The 15,663-nt window shown below is 35.3% G+C and overlaps 1 protein-coding gene across 2 annotated transcripts; it reads left to right on the top strand.

The window, feature by feature from the left end:
- Positions 1-3,950: 3,950 nt before the first annotated feature.
- On the top strand, positions 3,951-14,466 carry BPM4 (BTB-POZ and MATH domain 4). Of its 2 annotated transcripts, XM_059606483.2 has the most exons (5): positions 3,951-4,611; positions 8,364-8,709; positions 8,867-9,146; positions 13,788-13,835; positions 13,926-14,108. In XM_059606483.2, the coding sequence occupies exons 1-4, from the start codon at positions 4,220-4,222 to the stop codon at positions 13,832-13,834; spliced, it is 1,065 nt and encodes a 354-aa protein (XP_059462466.1). In that variant the 5' UTR covers positions 3,951-4,219; the 3' UTR covers position 13,835; positions 13,926-14,108. The 2 variants fall into 2 exon arrangements, with proteins under 2 accessions (XP_059462466.1, XP_059462465.1); XM_059606482.2 differs by lacking the exon at positions 13,788-13,835 and having other exon boundaries at positions 3,956-4,611; positions 13,926-14,466.
- Positions 14,467-15,663: the final 1,197 nt, after the last annotated feature.

Here is a 15,663-nt window from a genome sequence, read left to right as displayed (position 1 = left end):
GTTGTGGAATCCATACCCACCAAGTCGAAGCAACACATTCTATGTTCATTAATAAAATCTAAAGTTCTCAAAAATAAATCCTATGTAAGTCTTACTATGCTTCACAAATCAATTAAAAGATGTAATGTATCCATCCATTGTACAAATCATAAATGATATCCGGATTAAGCCAAATCATCAATTATATCCGTTGGACAAATCACAAATAGATATCCAATTTTATTTTTATAAAGATCCAAGCAAACAATTACATGAAACTCTCATAAATCATCACATGTATCTGGAAATCACAATAGATATCTAAGAGTAATTTCAATAATTGAATTAAAGCAAAACTATTGAAACCTTAAAAATTCATAAAATAAGATAATATTGACTTACATGAAAGTGTGTTGTTCTTCATTGGTGGGGCTTCATCCTCAACCTTAGTTGAGAATTTAGCTCCTCATGATTATTGAAAAATAAATCTAAACCTAAAGAAAACTAAAACTAAAGGGAGAAAAACTGTAGAGAATTTCAGCCTTGGTCTCTGGCGTCCTTTTCTTGAAGCTTAACATTGTATTTATATATGCTTCTAGGGTTTAAAACCCTAAAAATGACACAAGGTCATATCTAGCAGAGGAGTGCACTCGAGCGCATGGCCAGTGTGCTCGATCGCGCTCGGGCATGTAGCTCTTCCTTTGCGGCAAGGCACTTGGGCGCTTGTGGCTTCCTTGTGGACGTGGGTTCGCTCGAGTGTGACCCATTTGGGATCGAGCGCACATGCGCTCAAGCGTGGGATGATGCGCTCGATCCTACTTTGATGGCACTTTTTTCAGCTTTCTTCCAAACTCCGTATTTTTCACTTTAAATGTGTAGTTTTCCTTCAACAACCTAAAAACACTAAAAACATAAAACTAACACAAAACATTAGATTACAACACAGCTAAATGATTAACTAATGTAAATTAAGGGGTCCAAATATGCAATATTTGGCACACATCAAATATCCCAAAACTTACATTTTGCTAGTCTATTAGCAAAACAAAATGAAAGCAAGAAAGATAAATCCGCTGTCATGGGAGAGACGATTGTATTTAGCATATGCAACAAACCTTTTAAACTCCTAGGCATCCCTAGAGGACGAGTGAAGTCTCGTGAGAGTTTAACAGGAATGATACCCACAAACATTGTCAGTGCTATATCATTGAAAATAATAAAGTTTCACACAAAGCATGGTTCTCATTCCTAAGCAAGCTTAACAAGACAAACACTATCATCACAATCATTAGGGAATCCAAAATCAAAGAACTCATAAATGGATAGTTGAGACAACATATGCTCAGATAGATGCAAAATGAAATTAGCATACAATCATGAGGCTTCAATTTTTTCTCAAGATAAATACCTCAAAATTTGTTGGAATCCCTATCAAATAAAACAACCAAGGCAAGATATGCATTTTTTTTTTTTTTTTTTTGGTGTAGGCTGTGCAATGTTTAGCTCTCTTAAGCTTTCTAATTGACCGATGTAATGAGTGTTAGGCCAATGATTCCCAAATTAGATGGTTTTAGGGCACTAGATGTAGAAACATTCCTAAGAGCTTAATAACTCAAGTAAAAAAGGCTACAAAGCCAAACTAGTCATACAATTAACTAACTTGAATTTCACACATTTTTATGCGAACACTTAGTGCTTAATGAGGCAAGAGGTTCGATCAAGAGGTTCGATTACTTAATGAGAAACTCAAAATGATTTTTTTTTTTTAAAAAAAATTTTATTTTCAAGCTAAGGTTATTCATTAACAAACCATCAACAAATCTCAAGATACACATGATTCAGTTCAAATTTCATACCTCACAGACTCTATGCTAATGTGCTCGTGGTGATCAACTTCAAACATGTGAAGTCTCTCTAGCCCAAAAAAAATGAGTAAAACGACTCAGATAAATTCCTAATGACATGATGGTGTGTTCACAATGTTAAACAAGCCAATGAAAATCAAACCACATCTATAGTTAACTCATGCTTAACAACAACATAGCAAATTTTTATTTATTTATTTATTTTTTTTATAACAAAAAGACAAACATATAAACAAAAAGAGATAGGGTATCTTTCCATATCCCTAAACTTAAATTACACATTGTCTTCAATGTGTATTAGAGAAATACATTACCAAAAGTAAGGAAATAACTAAGTGTGCAAAAGGCCAGGGGTCCGCCAAACTTAAACACCAAAACACCTGTCAAAAACTAACAACAATATTTTCTCATAGGAACAAACATCAAAAGATTAATTGTTGTCAGAAACAAGAAATAAAATGACAAAAGGAAAAGAACTCAAAAATGAAGTGCGGAAATTATAATTAAAAAAAAAAAGAAAAAAAGAGAAAATAACGCATTTTCTCCGATGATTTGAGTATCCAATCCATCCCTTCCACCCTTTCTTATTTAGAATTTGATCTCTCTAGAAGGATGTTTTGCCATCTCAAGTAGCCCAATTGCTTGCTTTGAAGGATCTTCTTAGGAACATAGTTCCTAGATTTGTGACTTTGTGTGCATAGATCCTTGAAAAGTTGATCATGAGATGGCTCTTTGAGACATTGAAGAATTGAAGCTTGGACTTGATGAAATGTCTCAAGTGGGATTGTGACGAAGGAATGAGTTTCAAAATGAAATTAGGCATGCAGGACATCCAAAGTTCAGAGGAGAAGATATTGAAGTAAATTCTGTGGGAAGTTCGTGGAAGAGTAGTTGGGAAAGGAAGGTTCACTAAAACTAGGGAAAATATTGTGCTTTGTTCTTTATGGAACTTGCCTGCAGCTCTGCTTTGTTGATGCAAGTTGCTGCACGTTTCTCTTGTTGGGGTGTTATGTTTTGATAAGGCTTTTGAACGGTTTGGTTAGTTTGTTTCTGATGCTCTATGTTTTCTGCAGCTGGTGTTTTCTTTAGTGTGTTTGGTTTTGGCTTCTGTGAAGCTGGGCCTTAGTCTGTAAAGCAGGATTGTTTTGGTGTTTTTCTATGTATTTGGTTTTGTTTGATCAATGAAGTTGCTTATTCATCCAAAAAAAGAAAAAGAACATGAACCTAGAAATCAACAGAGACGAGATTAAGAGACAGAGATGAAAGAGAGAGATTCAGAGACGGGGACGAGAGAGTGAAGACGCCGATCTGCGAGAGAATGAGAACTAAAGAAGAAAGATTCAGAGAAGGAGATGAGAAAGAGGGAACCAGAGTCAGAAATGAGAGAGAGAAGAGGTGAGACGGAGAAGAGAGAGATGGGGAGAAAATACACTTTAATAAAGAAGAAAGATTCAGAGAAGGAGATGAGAAAGAGGGAACCATAGTAAGAGATGAGAGAGAGAGAAGAGGTGAGACGGAGAAGAGAGAGATGGGAGAAAATACACATTTTTTTTTTCTAGAATTAAAAAAAGAAAAAGAAAAGTAAAAGTAAATAAATATTATTTGGAAAAAATATAAAAAAATTTCTTCAAATTATAGCCCTCAAATGTTCAAAATATATTAAAGTAGCCTCTAAACTACTAAAATGTATAAGACCACTTATTTTTTTATATTCCTATAATACTCATATTCTTTTAACTAATAAAATAATTGTAAACAAAACCTAAACAATTTTTTTTTAAAAAACCAATTGGTGAATAAAATAAAAAAAAAAAAGTTTTTAAAAATAAATAATAAATAATTAGTTAATGTAGTTAGTCTAAATTATAAAAAATCGTTGTTTAATTTTTTTTTTGATTGTTTTTATTTTTAACAATTATTTTATTTATTAAAAGAATAAGAGTATTATAGGAATATAAAAAATAAGTGATATTTTTTTATACATTTTGGTAATTTTGAAGACTTTTCTTATATTTTTCTCATATTATTTTAATGATATAAGAAAGATTTAAAAAAATTATTGTGAAGTATTTTTTTTTATAAAAAATTAAAAAGTAGTTTTATTCCTGAAAAAATGGTTGGGAGCTCCTCCTGCTAGTGCTAAGATGGCAAAGACTTGGTCAACATCCGTGTGGAGTTGCAGTAACCAAACTTCAGATATACAACGGATATAGACGGGGAGAAGAGTATTTTGTACTTTCCCTTCCTTCCACCAGAAACCTTTTCTTCACAATCGCATCTTAAGAAAACTTTCCCTCGCACTTTCCTGAAAAACCCCCTGGAAAAATCTCCCAAGACCACCACTCCAAACAAGATCAAAAGACGAAAAGAGAAGCATGTTGTCGTCCTCGCCCTCGAGCCCCAGGCTGGGCTCGCCGAGCAGCTCGCGGTCCGTGACGGAGACGGTGAACGGCTCGCACAATTTCACGATAAGAGGGTACTCGTTGGCAAAGGGGATCGGGGTGGGGAAGCACATCGCGAGCGACAACTTCACGGTCGGAGGGTTCCAATGGGCTATCTACTTCTACCCGGACGGCAAGAACCCCGAGGACAACTCCACCTACGTCTCCGTCTTCATCGCGCTGGCCAGCGAGGGAAACGACGTGCGCGCCCTCTTCGAGCTCACTCTGCTTGACCAGAGCGGCGCCGGCAAGCACAAGGTCCATAGCCATTTCGATCGCTCCCTCGAGAGCGGCCCCTACACCCTCAAGTATAGAGGCAGCATGTGGTAAGTTTTTCCTTTCTTCTTCTTTCGATTGAAAAATCTCGGATATTCAGTGGATATTTCACACTTTGTGGTATTGGTGCTTATGAAGGATTGGGATTTTGTGGGTTTGATTATTAGTGTTGAGTCAGAGTATGGTAACGGAGTTTCGAATGATATAAAAGTCTCGGGTTTTTGTTGGATTGTGTTCAATTTAGAGTATTCAGGTAGAATATACTAAGGAAGTTTATAGGGTAGTCTCTCTTTTCTTTTTTTTTGTATGTGAATTTTTCTGGTATGGTGATTTTAATTGAAAATAAATAATATTTTCAACCCCCTTGTTTTTTTGCAATTGTTAATGTGTACAGTTGTGGTCAGTTATATGATATTCTGATAGGGGTCATTGTGAATGATGAGCATTTGAAGGTTTGATTAGTTTCTTTTGGTGACTGATTGATTGTTTGCTTTCGTTCTCATGTGTGAAATGTGTATCAAAGGATAAACATGATATGTGGTTAATTTTGTAATGAATTTTAAATTTTTTCGGTGGTTGGTGCTTTTGAAATGTGCGAGAGCCTTTGGTTCATAGACATTTTGGTTGGTCTGAGTACGTGGAATTATAGAAGTAATAGTATGAATCTATATCTTCTGGGTGTGGATGTCTTGGATTGCTTGAAATTCAGGCTTTGGTTGATTTTTGGAGGTGATTGTTTTGTTTTATCATAGTATGTGTATACGTGTACCTTTGACACATGGAAATCACCAGGATTGTTGTAAACTCTGTATCTAATGAACGTTAATTGTACCAATATCTTGATGCCATTTTTTAGTGATTATTAATTAACATGGGGTCCATTATCAGTAATGAATTCCAGTTTAATTCATTTTTTTTACTTTGGAGTTTGTGAGCATTCCAATATGCTGAAAAAGTATTTATTTGTATTCCTTTGACAAGCAGAGAAACATTTATGAAAAAACTATGTGATTTATAGACATTCTAAGAGCTATTGTGTTCATTGAGAAAGAGTTCCTATTATAACTCACAGCATAACACACCTAAACAAACTAATAACAACTTGAATCCACTAAAGAAAGTGACTTGCTAACTATTTGTGGTCTATTAAAGAAGGATTTTCAAGAACAGTTGTCATATAAATCAATAAATGTGTAACTCAAATCATCTATTTGAGGATTGCGAGAAAACGTTGGTGGAACTAAAAGCCTTTATTTCAAAACCCTATACCATTGGACAACCGCCTTTGAGTGTCTTCATGTTACTAGCTTTAATAAATTTCTTGATCTTTTTTTTCTTTTTCTAATTAGGTATCTCTCTTATATACTGCCTGTATACTTGGGTTATGCCCTTTCGCTTTTTAATAAAATTCAATTACTTATAAAAAAAATTAAAAGATAAAGTACCGTGTTAAAGGTCCGAAGATTGTTTGGATTGGCTCACACCAGGGCATGTTTGCCATTTATGTGTATTTTGCCTATGAATCATGAGGGAGAGGGACATAGGACACATGAAAAAGTTTCCGCTGTTTACTATCAACTTTTTTTTTTTTACAACCTTCCTCACTAACTATAAGCTACTGGAGTTAAACACTTCATATTCACTTTATGCATGATCATCCTAGGGGTTGACACTAGGAATGTATTTATCGACACACTTTGGCAAATCTGTCAAACTTATTTTATAACTTTAAATTTTGAGAATGTTCTATATTTTAAAATTATTTGTCTTTGTGTTCCTTTTGACAAGCAAATAATATTTTTTCGAAAAACAATGTAACATATAGACTACCACCTAAATGGCTAGGTTAGTATGGGAGTTACTGGAAAGCAATCCTCCTTATAACTCACAGCATAAGATACCAAAGAATGGTACTGACAATTTAGTAAACTAAACAAAGGGGTATCCTAATTATTTGTGGCCTATTTAAGGACTTCACTAGAATGGGGCAATTTAAGTCAATAAGTTTGCAATCACAAATCGCTTCTTCTTCTTCTCCTTCCTAATTTTTTGTATACTAGGTTGTTTTGCTTACATACCAGGGTTGTTGTCTATAAATGTTGTGCTGAATGAGTCAAGGACATGACAACACATGACAGCATGACGAAATCCACTATACTGTCTACTATGAGAAATGCTATAGGTACCAAATCTTTTACCAAGAGATGGATACCAAGATGATGTGTAGCTTATTCATTGGTACCCGTGGCATTTCTCTTTATTAATTGTTTTAATCATTTCCAATGAATAAGCTCTTCCAATGAATAAGCTCCACATCATCTTAGTACTCATCTCTTGGTAAAAGCTTTGGTACCCCTAGCATTTCTCATCTACTATTAGGGTACGTTTGGTGTACTTGAATGATGATTACCTAGGAATAGGAATGAGTATTACCATGAATACAAGAAGCTGGAATGGAATGACCATTTCTATTCATTCATTTGGTGACAACATAGAAATGACAACAAAAAAAGAAGAAGAATGGAATAAGAATTAAAACCAATTTTCCTAAAATACCATTACTTATAAAAATAATATCTCATTCTTGGGGGAATGCCTATTCTCTACCTTTTTGAGAGGAATAGCTATTCCTGATTTTAGGGGAATAATTTTTTTTGTGAAGAATTTAGGGGAATAATTATTCCTAAGTAATGGTGGTACAACCAAAACATGCCCTTCATATTTCTTTTTCCAATTTTGTTTGCCAACTATAAAATCCTAGAAGTAGACATTTTATCTTCAATTTATGCCTGAACATCCAAGGGAACAATGCTATAAATGTGCTTTTCATGGCACTTCTGCAATCATCTCACCCTATAAAAATTTCTGAATTCATTTTAGACTCTGTAATTTCTCTAAAATTGATAGAGAGACCGGAAAGCTCTGCATCCTGGACTAAGGATTTCAAGCTCTGCATATTGGAGTGCAACCAGCTTTCACAAGCAAAGCTCAAACCAGTAATTTGCTAAGATAGACTTGGAAAAGCATCAAAATAAATAAACTTGGATTGGTGTAATGACTTAATTAATTAAATTGCATAAGAAGAAAACTATGATTAGTACTCTTTAGCTTCTATAGAGTGTAATTTTCTTTCCTCACATGGAACTTTCTTTCGAGGGGCTGTCTTTAACCTTTATTTAGCAGAACGGACATGCTTTAGGATCAGTAGAGTCACTTAATAAGAAAGCTTCTAAAATTTGGTCTTAGTGGATATCCCATGTTTGTTGTAAAGAATCCATCTTTTCTCCTCCATTTCACTCTAGTTGCCGTGAAGAAAACCAGTTCTTGTGATAAACTCTTTTTGCCAGAGTTCTACATATTTATAGTTTCTCATCATTTCATATGGAATATCAAGCTTCAATATTTAGGATGGATTTAATCTTTTTAAATCTGAAAAAGAAAGACGTTATTTTCAGCATTTCATCACCTCATGCAATTGGCAGCTTGGAATAAAGGATATATGTTTAGCATCTGCTGAACTGCATTTGCCTTTTTCTAACCCAGCATAGATCCGTTGAAACATTTTTTGTTTTTTTAATTAAGGATATCGAATCTGTTGTAAACATACATAACAGCTTGTTGACTGCTACAAGGGATTTGTATTCTTCTTTCTTTTTTTTTTTTTTTCTTGTATTCTTTGTTTTATTCAACTATTTTCTTCGCTTCTAAAGTAACTATTTTGTGATCCTTTAATCTTATTCAACTTTTATTATAGATTTTCTGCTTTATAGTTAAACTACCTTTTACTTTTTTGGTTTATTAGGGGCTACAAACGATTTTTCAGACGGAATATGCTTGAATCATCAGTTTTCCTCAAGGATGATTGCTTGAAAATAAATTGCACTGTTGGTGTTGTGGTTTCTGCAATAGATTGTTCAAGATTACACTCCATACATGTCCCTGAATCTGATATTGGAGAACATTTTGGTATGTTGTTGGAGAACGAGGAATGTTCGGACGTTACTTTTAACGTGTCGGGGGAAAAGTTTCATGCTCACAAGCTGGTACTGGCTGCTCGTTCTCCTGTATTTGAAACTGAATTTTTCAATGGGATGGATGAAGATAATCATGAAATAGTTATTACAGATATGGAACCCAAGGTTTTTAAGGTAGCCTTTTCAAAGAATAGTTTTCCCTTTTTTGCTTCCCCCTTTCTGCTTTAAATTTAGGCAGCATGGTTTTGAAGCATTCAGGGTTTTGTGGCAGGTAGAGGCTACCATTTATTTGTCCTTTTTTGTAACGGTTTCTTCAATGTCTGTTGAACAGGCTTTGCTTCAATACATCTACACAGATACTCTTGTTGAAGATGAGGATTTCTTGGCATCAAGTTCATCTTGCATGCCATCTTTATCCGACACATTTGCTGCAAAGTTGTTAGCTGCTTCTGAAAAATATAGTTTGCCCAGACTTAGACTGATGTGCGAGTCTGTACTCTGTAGGGATATATCTGTAGATTCTGTTGCCAATATTTTGGCCCTGGCTGACCGTTATCATGCTTCAGATCTGAAATCAGTTTGCCTAAAATTTGCTGCTGAAAACCTTGTTGGTACGTTCTTCCTGCCTTATTTTTCATGCTCAAGTTTTCTATTTTTTGTCAAACAATGTGGACGTCGTTAGAATTTGCTAAACAAAGTACATTATTTTTATAGATTGTTGGTTTCCTAGTATTTCCCCGTATTTCCCCATCCATGGTTTGCATATAGGAAACAAAGATACTTCAACATGACAACTGTTTCAGTATCTGATACTATTGCATACATAAAATAAAAGTCAGGAAAGAACAAGTATATACTGGATTACATATTTATAGATTAGAAAATTGATTTTGATCATGGATATCGTAGGGATCTAGGTCAGATATGGCATGGATCCATAAGGTTATGTTTGGGGTAAAAAATTGAACATTTTGAACAATAATTGGTTTCAAATGTAAATTATAGGTCATTTAATTTTAAAATGTTGATGTACTCAAAAGAATTGAGAGGTACATGTTTTAGAAAGCTAGAACCTTTTAAAATGTCAAATTTCTATGAATGTCAAACATGGATAATCGATGATGTTTTCTTCTGATATTTATATCTTCCAAATTAGATTTATTGTTTATACATATTTGATGCCATTTGATGTTTGTTATACATCTTTTAAGTAAAAAATGTGCATAATCTACATTTATCAATTGAAATCACTGTTGATCGTATCTTAGATTTCAAGAGTCGATGTATTGCCTTGTCCGTATCTTATAGTATTCATATTTGTGTATCAATATTGGTGCTTGTTAGGTTTGCATATGATATTTTCTTCTTGACCACACTTGATATGATATGGTTGACGTGTACTTAAAACCTACATAATCAAACAATCTGAGATTGGTCTTTGAGGTTCTAAGGTTCGAATCCCCTTGAGTGCAAACAATTATTTGGGACCAGCCCACCGGCGTTACCCGGTCTGTGTGGAGGGGGCGCTTTACATAGGTCCGAGGTTTACTTAACAGGATGGGTACAATGAGTGCCCCCCCCCCCCCCCCCCCCCCCCACCCACACACACACACACACACACACACACACACAAGGGTTCCTCATTATCAAAAAGAAAGACCTTTTAAGAAAAACACTATCAACAAATTATTAATTGAATTTGTATGGGCCTTGGCTAAGGTAGCATATGAGTGGGGTGGGAATGGGAGAAATAGATCTTAGGTTTATATGTTACAAATGAGAAAACCTAAGGTTGCATCAAATCCCACCTTGGTTGCGTACTAGGTGCACTAGGTTTCGTAATAGATTACAATGAGCTTTGACAAATGATATCATAACCAACCTAGTAATAGCATGTGGAGCGGGGCATTGCAATGCAATTTGGTTCATAATGTGAACATTAAGAATTTGAGTAGGGGATACTGTGATACCCCATATTAGATTGGATTGAATTATGGTGTTATTATATGGGTGTATGCTAAATCCCACCTAGGTTGCATACTAGGTGCTAGGTTTTGTAAGAGATTACAATGAAATTGTGATTTGTCTTTTGGGTTATTGTGTAGATATGGCTAGTGTAGTCATAACAAATGGTATTAAAGCTTACCCAGCAATGCCATGTGGTGCAAGGGCATTGCAGTGCAACGTGCCTTGTGATATCTTGGATTGTGTAAATTGTGATTACATGGTATAAGCTAGGTTACATTGGCGATATAGGAGAGTCCTGTAGCGACTAATTATCTAGGAGTATCACACAACTGGGGCTAGTGCATTCTTATGTTGTGACTTTGGAGACATCTAGTAAAACTGGCTAGTTCTTTTGGGAGTATTGCACATATGTGGTTAGCACATTGCTGACGCATGATAAATGGTATATAACTAGCCTAATAACACCATGTGGCCTAGAGGCATTATAGTGCACCGAAAGTCATGACAAGGATGTTTCGAATGTTTTTTCAGTTGATTTGGGTTGTGTTGGGTCATGCCTAGACGAATAGTGGATTTGTATGTTTGTTGGCGGACTGCTGGCAACATTTGGAGTGTTACCATGTGAAAGATGGTGCCTTTGTGCCTTTTGTAGTGCGTATGGAAGGAAACGAATGATAGAAGTTTTGGAAACCATGAGAGGACTTTGGAGGAGATTAATTCTTTATTTTTCAACACATTTTATCTTTGGACAACTGCTTTTGTTTCTTTTTTGGTAATTAGTTATCATGATTTTCTTGTTTTTTTTGTCCTGACTAGCTAGGAGGCTTCTATTGTATACTTGGAAGCGCCTTTTACTTTTAATGATATTTCGATTACATATCAAAAAAAAGAAAAGAAAAAAAATAGAGGAAGTTTGGGAGCTGCTTTTTCTTGACGAAAGATTTGACATTTAAAAGTTCGAATAGAAGTGGTCTTTTTTGTTTTGACAATAGTGGGTAAAGCTTGGGGGAATTTTGATGGTGGATAATCTAAGAATGCATAACAAGATTATGGTAGATTGATGTTGTATGTGTAAGACAAGCGGATAGTTGGTGGATAATCTTTTTCTTCGATGCGAAATTGCGCAAAAGCTTTGGTCACTAGCTTTTACCTTGTTTAATGTATCATGAATGATGCCTCAAGTTGATTGTGGAGTTGTTTACCAATTGAAAGGGTGATTTTAATAGACATGTAAATGGTATGTTATGAAATGCAGTCCCTTTTTGCCTTCTGTGTGCATCTGGTGAGAGCAAAGAACTTGGACATATGAAGGCATTATATTATCAACTAATTGAAAAAGAAAATGTTATAAGTTTGCTCTTCCATTGGTTCATGCTACTAATGGCTTATCCTTTAATTTATCAAGTTTCTTAACCTTTGTAATTTATATCTTAATTCTTTTTTTATTCATGTCTTTGTAAACCTCCATATATATTAGGATTCTTCTTTTTTCTTTTATTGATTTTTTTTGATAAGTAATAACCAATCTTATTAAAAGCGTAAGGCGCCCCAAAGTACACAGGGAGTATACAAAAGGATCACCTAACTAGAAAAAGAAAAACGAGCAAGAAAACATCTAGAACATCCTTGAGCAAGTGTCAGATTCACCATCAACATCTAGAAAACATCCTTTTTTCTTTTATTGATATTTGTTACTTATCAAGAAAACATCTAGAACATCCTTGAACAAGTATCAGATTCACCATCAACATTAAGATGACGTTTTCTAGTATATCATTTTAATATGATTGTAAATAAAAACAGTGGAAGGGGTTGCGATGTACTTATTGACTTGTTTTTAAATTTATGATTACTTGCATGATTATATACTTCATATAATTCTAAAATATGGAAAAATGCTTCAGATGTCATGAGGTATCACTTTTTATCAAATCGTTCCTTAAAGTTTAAATTTTATCAATTTACTCTCTAAGGTTAGAACTATTATCAAATAGATCTTTATATCCACCTTCCGTTAAATTTCTAACGGTGCTGCCATGCCATACCCAATCAGAGGCGGCATGTATCCCCTTTAGTAAAAAAATTATAAAAAGAAAAAGAAAATTACAAATTATAAATATAAATCTAAAATAAATAAATAAGTTAGGGGTGGTCGGACCACCCTCATATTTGCCAGAGGGGGTGACCAATCCACCCCTAAACTTTTGGGGGTGGTCTCAGCTACCCCTTATATATATATATATATATATATATATATATATATATATATATATATTTTAATTAAAGAGGGACACGTGTCGCCCTCTAATTGGGTATGGTGTGGCAGCACCGTTAGAAATTTAAAGGAATGGTCTATTTGATAACGGTTCTAACCTTGGGGTTTAAATTTTATCAATTTAAACATTAGGGAACGATTTGATAAAAAGTAATACGCCAAAGACCTCTTGAGCCGTTTCCCTATGAAATTTTGAAAAATGATGCATCTCTATTACTATTTTTGCTATATTTATCACCTTTTGTTTTTTAATTGACTTATTCATATTGTTTCACATCTGTATTTTGTTTTCATCATAGAATGAATGATATCATGGTTCTATCCTGTCTTTTCATCTGGATGGGCATGGCATCTATATTCTTCCAGTTTTCTCCAAATACTTGGACTCCATGTTTTACCAAGTTTTATTGGGCAAACTAGTCGAGAGAAATTACAAATTACCTTCCGTCCTTTTTGAAAAGCATCACTAAACCTTCCTATGGTTTGGAGTAAAATGAAATGTTCATATTTGTTTTGTGGCGATTGATGAATTTTCCCATATGATGCACGTATTGCATGAAATATGAAATTTAACCCTAATTGGTCAGAGAGACATGGATGTGATTGTAATTACTTTTAATTTCTATCCCACACCATACCTGGACAGAAGATTTTCAACAAAGTTTTCTGGGTAAATTGTGAATCTTTTGAGTTCAGAAGAGGGGAAATTGTCCCATGGGGGTGTGTGAGAGTTGCTTATCAATACCGTAAGAAATGATAGTTTATTTATTTTGAATGCTCTGACTGCTTATCCAGTACCAGCAACTTTGTCCCTTTTCCATTTTGAGTTTTATACAGCGGTTACTCTTTATAATTACTTGTGCTTTACTAGATATATTTTATGTTTCATAAGCCTTGAATCTAGTCATTCAAATTTGGAAAACTGCTCAAGCTTGGAACATGATGGTGTCATGAATTCATGATTAAGCAACTGCAGCACATCCTGTTTATAAAATCTTTTGCTCTTCAGGGGGTCCTGAAGTTATTGAAAACATGGGAATCGAGAATGGAGCTTAAGGTTTTCATTAATTTTGTATAACCATTTGTTTTCCCCCCTGTACTCTTGCTTACCATATCCTTATTCTCTGATTGCCCTTGTTCGATACAGCTGTTATGCGCTCGGACGGTTTTGAGTATCTCAAGGAGAACTGCCCGCTGCTGCAATCTGAACTCCTAAAGACGGTGGCAGGATGTGAGGAGGAATTCAGTGGAGGAGGGGGTAAGAGTCGAAGCGTGTGGGCTCAATTTTCTGATGGCGGTGACACAAACGATAGAAGTGTAAGGCAGCAAACCTGGGAAAATGGGGGGGAAAGAAGTCGAAGCTTGTGGGTGCAGCTTTCTGATGGTGGTGGTAGGAGTCCTAGGCAAGAAGGCTGATATGGTAAAACATGTTGATGAAAGGCACTGCTGGTATGAAGTGGAAAACAGAAAGAGAAAAAGAACAAGAGGCTTCGTTTATTGTAACGTGCCTTTTTCTTCTTCTCCTGTTGTATCTCAAATTGCTGTTGTTTGTTGAATGGCAGTAGATTAAGGGATTATAGTTTAGGTTGCATTAACACAAAGCAACTTGTACTTATCAGCACTGATTGTAGCTATAAGAATGTAGACCACGATTGCTGATAAACCAGTATGCACTTTTTGTCGCTTTATTAGTTTAAACGCATCATAATTTTGCACATCCACATCACTTCTGCTTCAAATGTATCAAAAGATTCTCTTTCATGTGGAAAAGGCCCGTGTCAACAATTATGGTTTTACTTATGTACAGTTTTCACTCGGCAGTAATTTTTTTTTGGAGAGATGCTATTTCACCGATTGAGTCAAACGTCTCTAACATATTCATATAAATAAAGTTGTGTGGCAGTTATAAAACAGTCTATTAAATAACCTTGCTCTTAATATTAAGCATGGTTTTGGTCACGTATTGATAAACCAGCCAATGACGTTTGGACAAAAGATAATCTCAAAAACAGTTTATGCATTGAGTTTCCTTCGTTTGTCTCGACCTTTTTCACTCCTTTCTAGATTTATCAGGTTAGAAATAATACCTAGAGAGCATGTACCACGTGACAGTAAAGCAAAAGAGTAGAAGGTGGCATGAGGGCCATGAGGCAACCACAGAATATTAATTAGGTGTGAATGACGTGGTTTATCTCTAGATTTTGGATCCATTACTTTATACGTGGCTTTCATCCTGCTCACAAGTAGAAAGGACAATCTAATGCCAAGAAACTACTTCCCGGAGTCGGATTTGCCTTTGGAGACTTCTACAATTCAATACCTAAGGTTTGGATGCAAACCTTACATGAGAGAAGGGAGAATTTCGGGTGAATGAGAGAAAAAGGGAGAAAAATTGGCTGAAAATCACGTTCAGCCTATTTATACCCTCACTGTGTCTGGACACGTTAGTAAGATGTCCAGACACACCTAGTGCAATTTTTCCTCCGTGTCCGCATCATGTTCGGACATAAAGGTAACGCGTCTACACCATGTCCGAACACCAAAGGGAACGCATTTGCACCTTGTCCGAACACCAAGGGGACACAAACCTACTGCTTCTCGTGTTCGCAAATCTATCTGAACATGTAGGGAACACAAATCTCCCTGCTTTTCGGGTCCGCAAATCCGTCCAGACACGTAGGGAACACGAGTGCCCCTGTCAAAGCTGTCCGGGCACACCAATGCCATCTCTGGACACCACTCTGAAACATTACATTTTCTTTATCTAAGGTATCCTAACACATCAATTACCACAAGGGTTCATTAAGAGCACTAGCAGCAGATGCCTTATATGCCATTACATTCTTTATGTTTAGGGAAAATTTCATAAAAAACCACAAAAACAT

The sequence above is a fragment of the Corylus avellana genome, chromosome 10 (assembly GCF_965113065.1).
Source record: "Corylus avellana chromosome 10, dhCorAvel1.hap1.2, whole genome shotgun sequence".
Lineage (NCBI taxonomy): Eukaryota > Viridiplantae > Streptophyta > Magnoliopsida > Fagales > Betulaceae > Corylus > Corylus avellana.
The sequence above is the reverse complement of the archived record's forward strand: the minus strand, read 5'-3'. Positions and strand labels throughout refer to the sequence as shown.

Coding starts and splice junctions, on each gene's coding strand:
- BPM4 (XM_059606482.2), top strand. CDS start 4,220: ATGTTGTCGTCCTCGCCCTCGAGCCCCAGGCTGGGCTCGCCGAGCAGC. Junction 4,612..8,363: donor AAGTATAGAGGCAGCATGTG/GTAAGTTTTTCC, acceptor TTGGTTTATTAG/GGGCTACAAACGATTTTTCA. Junction 8,710..8,866: donor TGGAACCCAAGGTTTTTAAG/GTAGCCTTTTCA, acceptor TCTGTTGAACAG/GCTTTGCTTCAATACATCTA.